Genomic DNA, 11,386 nt, shown 5'->3' with positions numbered 1-11,386 from the left:
CCCAAAGCGGACAGTTTATACAAGTGAGCTAATGGTGCCTGGTGGCCCTCCTCCTTCGTATACGCGTTTGAAAACCGTGAGGAGCCAGAAGTCTCCAAAGCGGACAGTTTATACAAGTGAGCTAATGGTGCCTGGTGGCCCTCCTCCTTCGTATACGCGTTTGAAAACCGTGCGGGGCCAGAAGTTCCCAAAGCGGACAGTTTATACAAGTGAGCTAATGGTGCCTGGTGGCCCTCCTCCTTCGTATACGCGTTTTAAAGCCGTGAGGTGCGCTAAAGCGGACAATATGTACAAGCAGTTTATAACAGTTTTGAAAATTTTAACCGTGCATGTGTGTTTGCGAGAGACGTGCACTAAGGTTAGTTTTTTTTTCTTTTTTTTTTCCCTTGTTTTTTTGTCTTTTTCCCTCTCTCTTTTCTTTATCTCTTTTTTTCTTCCTTTTTTAAAGATACAAATACAAATAAAAATAAAATGCAAACCTGTATAATCCTAAGTAACAGTTTAGAAGTTCCGACCATTATCCTGATTTGGTGGAACCAAATTTTCCCTGCGTTTATCATTTTTTATTTTTGTTTTTGCATTTATTAACTTTATTCCCAATTATTTTTAAATTAAAATTCAAAACAATAACTAAAGTAACTAACTATTACCTAGCTAACCAACTTTTGTCCTAAAACTATCCTCTTTTTAATAATATATAGATTAATACTAGTGGCTCTTGGCCCGTGCTAAGCCCGGGCCTAAATTTAACTTTAAATTTTTATATAAAAATAACTTATTATAAAATTTTCCTTTGCTCGTAATAAAATAATTTATAGTCATACAAATTTCTTAGACATAAAAATTTAAAAGTCTTAATTTCTTCTAAACTTTATTCATAGTCAAACAGTGTTATACGTAAATTGAGATGAAGCTGAGTATTAAATGATTGGTGTACATGTACCCATTAGCCAAATTGGTAAGATCACTTGCACAAAATGGCTGTAAACATCACTCCCCACTCAATATATCAATAGTTCATTATATTTGTCAGTAAATTTTATTTAGACATCCGAATTATAGCTTGTTCCAATTGAGCACAACACCTTATAAAGTGATCCTATTAGACAATTTCGATTCAAATTTTTAAAAAATTGTTGCGTGTGCTAGCAACTGTTAGGTAATTAACTACATAAAATATGACACCGTCTTTATTAAACACAACCTAAATCAAGACATGCCTAATATTTTATGATTTGTTGAGGTTAATGTGTATAATTAAAGGAGGAGACATATTGACATTTGAAAACGCGCAGAAGTATTTTTCAAAATTTGTCGCTACCACGTATTCAGATGTTCAATTGGAATAAGTTGTAGTTCAAATGTTTAAATGAAATTTAACAACTTTAAGAGGCTATCGATGTATTAAATTAAATTTTTTTATAGTAAATTAAGGTAACACCATTAAAATTAAATGAGAAGTTACGTCTGTGATTTTTCTAATGGATTTCAAGCCATTTTTTTAGGTCTTGCTTGGAGGTGGGGTATGCTTTTCTAAGAGGACAAACAAATTGGCTATTGGGACCTACTGCCATACGTCTAGAAAGACAACTTCAGCAGCCATGTGTAGCCACTTCATTGCATCAAAAATCAAACAAAATTACTATCCTATCCCTGTGAGGACGACTAAAAATCCAAAACCTCCGTTTATATATAGTAGTAAAGTAATTAGAGAATATGTAAAGTAATGCCTGATGATTAGAAAATTTATAGTCTGTTTGGCCAAACTTCTAAAAATAACTTATTTTAAAAAGTACTTTTCAAAAAAATATTTTTAGCTAAAAGTAATTTGTGTTTGACCAATTAATTTAAAAAAATACTTTTGAGCAGCAATTAGTGTTTGGCCAAACTTTTAAAAAGTGTTTCTATGTGTATTTTTCCCAAAAGTATTTTTCAAAAAAGTGCTTTTGGGCAAAAGCTATTTTTTTTAACTTCTGAAAAACTGTTTCTGCTACTCCCTAAAAATACTTATTTTCTTCCAAAAGCTTGGCCAAACACCTCACTTTTTTTAAAATAAGCACTTATTGAAAAAATAAGTATTTTTGGGGGAAAAATAAACTTGGTCAAACAGGCTATTAGATTGTATACAACAAAAATACTTATAAACAACCTATCGCTAAGATGATTCGAGGAGGGTTCAAAATTAAAAGTACATAATTTAAATCTTATGACCACTAATTACATATAAATAAAGGTAGTTGTACAAAAACAACTTAATCATGTCTCAGGATATTCATATCATTGTCATTCTCCGATTGCTGAAAAAAAAATGTAAATTAACATCAAGTTCAAGGGGAAAAAGAAGAAAAAGTTAAAATCAAAACAATGAAAATAGGAAACAATTGTCTGCCATGAAATCTCAATATGATAGATTAGCAGGGAAAAACTAATAGTAGCAGGCAACATACCACTTCCCCAACTTCTAAAATAGTGGTGCAAGAATGAACGTATCATTTTGCATCTTCTGTGCATCGTCATCGTCCCTGATCGATATGAGATATGTATTTGTTCTTTATCTTCATGTTTTAAATAAAGTATTTTCTAAGTAAAAGGATTAATGGATTTAAAGGTGATTTAAGTTACAATTGACTAAATAAGTAATGAGAGTTAATTCTCAAAATGAAGGAAAAAGTCGAGTAAGTAATGACAGTTGAAACTCAAAAAGAAGGAAAAACCTCATCGATTCGTTCGATATTGACTCAAACTGGAGCGAACTAACATGAAGCAGAAGCAAAGCCGGAAGTGATGAAGAGAACCAATGAAAGAAGAAACGAAAAGGCAAGGTGAACACAACTAATCATCAAAAAATCAGTTTGGAGACAGTATTTGAATCAAAGCCAAATAAAGTTACATCAATACTTATCTAAGTAAATACATTGCACTTCACAGAGCCAAGTCCCGCAAAATACAATATAATCTGAGATCTGGAAAGACGGAGAAAATTCTGAACAATTATTCCTGGCAGGTCAACCATACATGTTGTGTATAGTAGCAGATCCTAAAGCATGAAAGACCATCATTGAAGAGTAAACACGCACAATATTACTTTATGTTTCATGAAAGATGAGATAATGACACTATTCATTAACGCATCTTTATCTAATAAGTGGAGTATTATCTAATACATAAGTGTATTTTACAATTGACTTACATTATAGAAATGTAATTTGTACATTGTAAAATAGAGGTAAAACAGAGAAAAGTAAAAAATCGAGAAAAATACCAAAATCCTATAGTTTTCCTCCTCCGACCACGGGCTTCTCTCCGGTGGTGTAGCTTTATTCAAGTAGAACACTTCAGCCCAAGTGTTTTATCCGGGAATTTTTTTTACTGGATCTAAGTACAATCATTGTCAAGAATAAAACCCAAACATACCGATGAATGAAAATGGCTAAAAGTCGGCGTAAGATTAGATTTTGAAACAAAGAAAGGGGCAGAAGAAGGAGAAACCGAGAAGAACCAACACTAACCAAACAAATTTGAAAGGAAGAAAGAGATATTTACCTATGGCGAAGGGAGGAAGAAGAGGGAAAGAAAAAGGCGCTATAACGAAGGAGAAGATGAGAAACGTCTGGGAAAAGGAGGAAGAAGCGTCCTTTCAATTTTTGGGGAATAGAGGCGACTGTTGAATACCCTATTTTCCCTAATTAATGACGTTTTAAAAAAAAATTAAAATTAAGGAAAAATTATGTAAAAAGAGATAAATGCAAATCCCGTGAATCTATGATGCCAAGTCAGCAGCCGTTTGCATGCTTTTATATATATATATATATATATGATATAAATTTTCAGAGAATGGTGTTTAATTGACTAAGGTACGACACGTAGCTCCACCCCTAATTCTAACAACCAGCAGTATTCTTCGGTTGTTGGCTTTAATTCTAACTTCTAAGTAGTGAAAGGTACACTTGATTGGTTATTATACTGTTCTGGAGTTGATGGGATCTTACACCCTCACTAGTCCTTCTCAAAAAAAAAAAAAAACGGGGTCGTTGGGGGGGGGGGGGGGGGGGGCGGTGAAGCAGTAAAAAAAGACCATTTAAATGTCCTGTCCAGTGTCCACAACCTAACATAAGCAACAAAATATTTTGGAACATAATGCACATGAAGCAGCCCAAAACTTAAATTAAAACGATGAGAGATGGTCTGGTTTAGTGTTCTGTCACAGCGAGAATGTAATAATTGAAACTCATCACTACCTTTCAAAGGAGTACTAGAGTTTTACATAAATTGAGAACTTATACTATGCAAATTTGTTATCTGGTTTATTCTTATTTCACTAACTTCGACTATGAGAACATAATTAGAGAATTAATCTTTAGTTAAAAGCTTATCCTCAATCTGGCAACCCTTTATAATTAGTAGTACTCTTCCACTTAGTAATCACTTTCTTCTGATTTTCTAAAACGTTGCGACGAGTTTGGAAAGTAGATCTTCTCTTTGGATCTCTGGATACCTTCGTCAACAAAATCGGGACGGCTTTAAAAAAGAGAATATAGTTCATGTTTTGATGTTGCTCGCATAAATTAAAGATGTGAAGTACATTGCAATAATTCAGGATATAAAACAACCTCAAGCCGTTAATCATAATATTATAAGACTTTGCTTGAAGTGCCTCTTGTATCTACACATAATTACACAAATATTCTAGCTGGACTTAAGCTAGTACTAGACTTAAGCTAGTACTAGTAGCTAATTTAATGTAATGTGCTTACAAAAATCTGTAGATGCAAACATACATCTTCATAGTAGTATATATGCAGAAGACTCACCAGTCTATGTTATTTATGGACTTTATAAACATTGGTTATATATGCACTTAATTGCATCTTACAACGATAATATATACTCATATTGATACGCTATTGGGAACACCTCTACATGTTACTCCAGGGCCTGAACTTGGTGCCAATAGTTCATATGGTAACACACCAGCACCACACCTATTTCTTAATTTCGTATCGGCATTTTTCTCATCAATCTCCTTGTCTATTCTCCTTATTTCCGCAGAAAATTCGTAGAAGGCTTCGACGATCTCTGCATCTCCGGTCCAAGTAGACGGTTGATGTCTCTCTCCTAAGTATTCCTCATCCGGGGAATGAGTCGATAATGTGTCCACGACGGCCATGAACTTTGTTGCTTGTAACAAACTTGGTAAAGCCGAGAAAAAATATTTTTGTGGATCGGCTAGAAAAACCGCGTACTCAGGATCATTCTTGTCGGGGATTAATCGACGCATGAGTGGGGGCCGGTTGGGGACATACCCACCGTATGGGTACTGGCCAAAATTCAGCGCAGCATGCTGCGCTGAAGCCAACCAGATAATGGTGGTGAGGATCGAAATGAGGTCCTTCGGAGTGGCTAATGTGGGCCACCAGTCCGCATTGCGGAGGTCAGCATGGCCCACGTTGATGGACTCAGCGTACCAGGCTTGAAGCTCCCTGTCATTGCAAACTTGGGCCGAGTCTGGGTAGTAGTGGTTTACGTAATCACGAACCCAGCCCTCGATTGCGGCCCATATCATAAGCCCATCTGCAGCATAAGGATAGTCTTCAATTAGAAGTTTCAGCCCATGAGGCTGTGTTGAGTCCGGTACTGCGATCCCTCTGCATTTTGAAATATGAGCGAATTTTGTTCAGATTTCCCACTTATCACGCAATAATAAAGACTACAAACAAAAATCTTATAATTTGTGGATTTAAAAGTAATATTAACAAGTTCCTTAAAAGTTAACTATGGATACTTTTCTATAGCAGCGTGGATGCTAAAATAGATAAAGATGACAAGTAATGTGTTAGTATCGGTTAAATTACGTTGACGGTGTAGTTTTTTTTATTCCAATGTCATTGTATATAGCTTAAACTTTTTATTAACTCTGCATAAGTTTATACCTTCTGATAAGGTCAGCTGGAAGGCCTTCCAAATCGAAGCGCCAAAAATTCTTATAGGCAGCAGCACTCATCTCCATGCAATAACGGCCAGGAGTAAAGCAAGCCTCGATGACACCATCGGCACTGAGCAAGCTCTGGCGAGCCAAGCCGTTAATTTCTAGTGTGTATCTCATGTGTGGATCCAGAAGCTTATAAATTGGATGCATTGCACTTAATTGCCTGTGTGCTGCCAATATAAATGGTTCCACGCACGCATGTGTACGCAACCTGCATAACCAAAATCAGTTAGTAAAATTCATCCAGAAAATAACTAGTACTAGAAAGGTAAAATTCTCTTATATATCTATATTAACTCATTTTTTGAGTTAATTACTTACCAGTGGTTAACGAGTTGATGAGCACCAGCGTCGTTAGAACAGACGTGTGCTTTAGCCAGCTGCCACACCCAGTTACCAGTGGCACAAACAGGTGGTGTGCAAACACGTTTGGATCGCGAACTTGGACCCGTTTGAGGGAGGCTAAGCTCAATGGCAATGGGCTTGAGAGTGCCTATATCAGACAAGAAAAAAATGGTGCGTGTCGCATATGCTTTTCGTCCATCAAGGGCATTAATCCGGTCGAGAAACGGCAGGTAAATATCGTGATAATCCACTATAAAAAGCCTATTTGCATCCAAAGCCTGTTCACATCAGAAATGAATCATTTTTAATTAGTAAGTATTAATCTAGATTTTGACCTGCTACAGATTACTAAAAACACGCGAATTTCTGACGGATGTTTCCGTCCTAATACTGTCAGAAATCCCGTCAGAAACATTTCCGACGAGCCAATTTCCGAGGGAAGCATTAGTAGGGTAAAAACGTTTTACAGTATGTGTATAAGTTGACTCCAATTGTATTTACCTCTTGAACAGTCATGCCATTGAGATTACCAAGAATGTGCTCCTCTTTTAGGGCGGATTCTTGAGGGCCGTAGATCTCAGGATCAAGCTTGCTTACTGGTGGGAAAACTTGAAGTCTTTCGATGGTTACTGGATTCACTCCTGCTATTGCTTGTCGAGCAAATTCATCATCTCTTAACCATGCAAATCTGTCCTCTGCAATGTACAATGATTCAAATATGTTAATTTGACATCAACACTAACTGCACAATAAGTTTTACAATAGCCATATTTCATAGGATTGAACTTATATACACTGACAGTAAAATTTTCTTTTACACTGTGTAACTTAACATGTTCTAGTACGTTGAATGGGACAAACATTGTCGCGCCACAAACTCTTTATAGGAGCCTGCCAAGTAACTACTCCACTTATTATCAGTTGTTACTTGTATTTATTTTTTAGGTGACGACATGATAATGTGGCAATTTTTGTACCAGTCAATGTACAAAATTTAAACTCTACGGTATTTTCATAATGCAATATGTCTTGAAAAAGAGGATAAAAATGGAAATGAGTAATTACTTGAAAGTATCTTTGGCGTGTCATATTTGAGCAGATCTCCTTCTTTGATACTGCTAACAACCTTAGGCAATGGAAGCTTTTTCAAGACCTCATCTTGAAGACCAAGCTTCAAAAGTAGCCCTTCACTATAAAGGCTATCAATATCCGAAAATCCCTTGAAATCATGATTATTGGAAGAAATGCTGGCCATTAATGATGGAATTAAGTTATGGAGCACAGCTTTAAGCCTCCCAGTTGAGAAAGCATTCATTTTAGACTCCTCAAATTGTTCATCTCTCGGAACATACGTTGGATTTGGCTTCTCAACACGACTCTCCGCACTCATATCTGCACAAAACATTAATCAAGCGACACCCAAGGTAAGTTAGAATTACAAATTTCCATTAACTTATATACACTGACAGTTTAAAGAAGATTAACTAACCTGTGTCGGAAGGGACGCGACCAGTGCGACAACGTCTTGGGTAGGGAACGTTGCCGTTTCCTCCGAGTTTAGGACGAGCAAAATCAATGCCCTTATCAGGATTGCCAAGATCATTGTATATGTCATAATCATATATTCTATCCGATAATTTTCTGACTCCTGTTCCATCGCCTCTTAAATCTCTTAGCTCCCTTTCTCTTAATGATTTGAGTCCTGCTGGTGTCTCATTGGGTAGATATGGCTGTGAAATAATTTGGAGTAATTTTTGTTAGCTTTTATTGACAGTAAAGGAAAATTGCATTTGATGTTGCCTTATTTAAACACATTTTATTTGTTACTTTGACCTCTGTTGTCAGACATTTTTCGCTTATCGAAAATCATTTTGACTAAATTTAAAGGCTAAATTAGATTAAAAAAAATTATATAATTTTCTTATTACATAGGAGGTAGGAGAAGGGAAATCGGAGAGGGGATTATAAGGTGGGGAATCGAACCCTCATTAATAAGGTGAAAGTTCACGTAGTCAATCAACTGAGCTACTAAGATCCCTAAATTAGAGTAGATCAGTTCAATACTAATATTAGAATTTTGATATTTAAAAAATATGCGAAAAGTACTATAAGTTGACAATTATTTTCAATATGATCAAAAGATATGTTTTAAAATATTGATCAAAATTCACATCGTTTGGATTTCGAGAAACGAAAAATATCATATACGTCGGAGGGAATAATAATTAAGCAGTGGCATCATTTGTGTTACTTTATATACACGTTTACATTGGGTTTGTTTTCTTTTGAAAGTGGCTTTTCAGATTTGCTCATCAAACGGTGCATGGCTGAGTGGGTTTCTTCTGCTTTTAATAAAATAGGGATAGGGATACAGTATAGAGAAAAGAACAGCAATATTGGGCACTAGGGGGCATATAAAAAGACATTACGTGCATTTAACTCGTGGTTATGTTGCCTTTCTTTAGTGTGCTTCTTTTTTCTTTCTAAATAAATATTCTCTTTGCTCCTTTTGATGATTAAACTATTAAACCGAATCTAAATGAAAAATCTTACTTTTATAATAACAATCATCTTTTCCGAAAGTTATCATAAAGTTGTTAGTTTCCGTATTATGCTGTACTTAATATCTTATCGTTGGAAATTCCTCTTGATCAATTCAAATACGGTAGTCCCTTCTGAAAATTCAACCTAAGACTACTTTCCACACGTTCACACGTAATAACCACGGAAAAACGAAATGTCAAACGTTGAATTACAAAAAGAATGAAGAAATTATTATATTGATAATTTATAAGAGATGATTAATTTGTTATTACTATGATAATTAATTCAATTAAAAATTGAAGTAGCAAAAGAAAACAAGGAAGCATCATACCTGATTAGAGAAAAATATTCTTTTTCCAGGATGATCTTTTTTGGGCTGAACCCATGAATTACAGGGGAAATGAACTGGACCACATGCAAACCCCTCTATTGTAATACTCTCCAGAAAGAACTCTTGTTGGTGCTTGTTTGTCACAGTGATCGCACCTGGGGTTCCAAAATTCGAGTCCACCACGAATTCTGCTGTGTAATTTACTCGTTCTGTTTTCAAGTTCGATTTCTTGGACCAGTCCTTCAACACTGCTTGATTGCTCTTCTTCGGCCCTTTTGTATCTGAAAAAAAAAATCAGTTTAACACTTTATTTATTGAAAAGCCAATTTTTAATAAGAGACCTGTTCAGATTGTCGATCAAAAGTGTGATCACTTACTTGGGTCGATGTCAGTGCTGATGAGCTCTAAGGCGACATTCCTTCCGATTTTGTCAGTGAAAGCATCAAGATGCTTCACAAGTGTTTCCTTCAGATCTTCCTTGTTCTTGTTCCTCACTGTAACTACAGCTCTAACTTTGAATTTCACTGCCTTTTCAGGTATAACTTTGATCACATTTTCACTTATAGCTGCAATAGGACTCCGTCTCGATGCTTTAGTTGTCCTTAGATTCCTTCTTCCTTGGTTTACCCAAACCTGATTTTGATTTTCTTTCTGATAGAAATTGGAATTCAAAAGCACCTTCGATGAGTTAATAAATGATGATGATTTCTCCAGTAGTGAAATACCCATAATTTCTTTAGCCAGTGCCATAATAATTTCCACTCTTCAATTTATGTTGCAATATATGATGCTTCTTTTTTTTCTTCTTTTTTTTTTTTTTAAATTTGGGAGAGAGAAGAAATGGAGGATTTATTAGTTAGAAATGAATGTGTTTTTATGGAGCATAGTGAAACCTATGAGGAGGATATATATAAAAAGAGGGACAAGTTGAATAAAAAATTCTGGTTAATCGTCCACACGTTTTTGATTTCGTTCGTATGACTAGTACTAGTTAGCGGTTGCTTTCACCTTTTTTTTTTCTGGGCTCCTGTCATATAATAATGTAAGTGGGGTTTCATTTTAGTGATTTAGTGCAAGCTTTTTCACATGGTGGAATTTAGTCAAACCGAGTTGTGAGTTTCACAGGAAAACACGCGGTGCTGGAAGCCAAGAAGAAAGTGGGAAGAAAGAGAATTTTTCTCTCCTACACTATCTTTGATTTGTTTTGGTTAACAATTTTTGGCAAATGGTCGTATTTGTGGTAGTACAATTCCACATTGAACAATTTACTTATGTATCATAGACTTCTCGTCTAATATTATCCTTCTATTAGAAAAAAAAAAGTTATGTTTTTTATCGTTGATTTGTAATGAAGTTTCAATATGTGGTTACATAAGCTCAATGGTTTCTTTTCAAACTTTGTATATGTGTTAAAAAAATTATTAAATATTTATAAATATTTGATTGTGAATCCGTTTATTAATCAGGGCCGGCTCGACAATAATGGCCAGTAAAGCAATGGCTTGGGGCTCCAACTTTTTAAGGGCCTCGTTTTTTTTTTTTTAATTCTCCGCTTTTAGTATTTTTATTAGTTAGTTTATTCGCGCTTCGCGCGATCATAAGTAACCTCAATAAGCTTAAGGTAAATTTCGGTAAAACTTTAGATGATTTGGAATTGTTACATTTCTTCAAAACCAGCAAATATATGATGAATGATTTAAAAAGTCTTGATGTTCGATCAATTTCGTCTTTTACATATTTTTCGAAACATACTATTAGTTTATTGATATAATTATATTCCCAATATTGATTGATCTTGTACAAAAAGATAGAATTGTTAATTTGAGTACAATATACTCATTTATTTCAAGAATTTAAAGTTATCTAAAATTATCACAAATTTAAATTAATGATAAGTTTAAATAAGTCAGATCCGTAAATAGATGATACAGAAGATCTTCTCCGATAATCTTTACCCTTCAAGTCATTATTTGAATGGTAGCAGGCAGACAACTAAGAAAAAGAAGACAAATAGATTGCATGTAGCAGTAAATAATCGTGATTTACTCTCCTAAAACAAAGCTCAATTGTTAATTTAAAAAATGCATCTTCAACATATTAATATTCTGATAAAAACAGAGTTGAGACAACTGAGGGGACATGAGTAAAAACATCATTTTAAGGATTTAGCGTTTAGGAAT

The 11,386-nt window shown here is 34.9% G+C and overlaps 1 protein-coding gene across 1 annotated transcript; it reads right to left on the bottom strand.

Annotated features, from left to right (window-relative positions):
* Positions 1-4,601: 4,601 nt before the first annotated feature.
* On the bottom strand, positions 4,602-10,108 carry LOC132633528 (linoleate 13S-lipoxygenase 3-1, chloroplastic). Its single transcript, XM_060350012.1, has 8 exons — positions 9,584-10,108; positions 9,207-9,487; positions 7,821-8,061; positions 7,397-7,723; positions 6,833-7,026; positions 6,308-6,609; positions 5,931-6,197; positions 4,602-5,645 (listed from the first exon to the last, which is right to left on the bottom strand). The coding sequence occupies exons 1-8, from the start codon at positions 9,954-9,956 to the stop codon at positions 4,889-4,891; spliced, it is 2,742 nt and encodes a 913-aa protein (XP_060205995.1). The 5' UTR covers positions 9,957-10,108; the 3' UTR covers positions 4,602-4,888.
* Between the last annotated feature and the right edge of the window lie 1,278 nt (positions 10,109-11,386).

Source organism: Lycium barbarum, chromosome 3 (assembly GCF_019175385.1).
Source record: "Lycium barbarum isolate Lr01 chromosome 3, ASM1917538v2, whole genome shotgun sequence".
NCBI lineage: Eukaryota > Viridiplantae > Streptophyta > Magnoliopsida > Solanales > Solanaceae > Lycium > Lycium barbarum.
This window is presented reverse-complemented; position numbering and strand designations above follow the sequence as displayed.

What these genes read in the sequence shown, in the direction of transcription:
- LOC132633528 (XM_060350012.1), bottom strand. Translation starts at nt 9,956, where the DNA reads ATGGCACTGGCTAAAGAAATTATGGGTATTTCACTACTGGAGAAATCA. An exon ending in TCGCGTCCCTTCCGACACAG is followed by an intron (nt 7,724 to 7,820) that starts GTTAGTTAATCT and finishes TGTTTTGTGCAG; the next exon opens with ATATGAGTGCGGAGAGTCGT. An exon ending in ATGGCATGACTGTTCAAGAG is followed by an intron (nt 6,610 to 6,832) that starts GTAAATACAATT and finishes TGATGTGAACAG; the next exon opens with GCTTTGGATGCAAATAGGCT.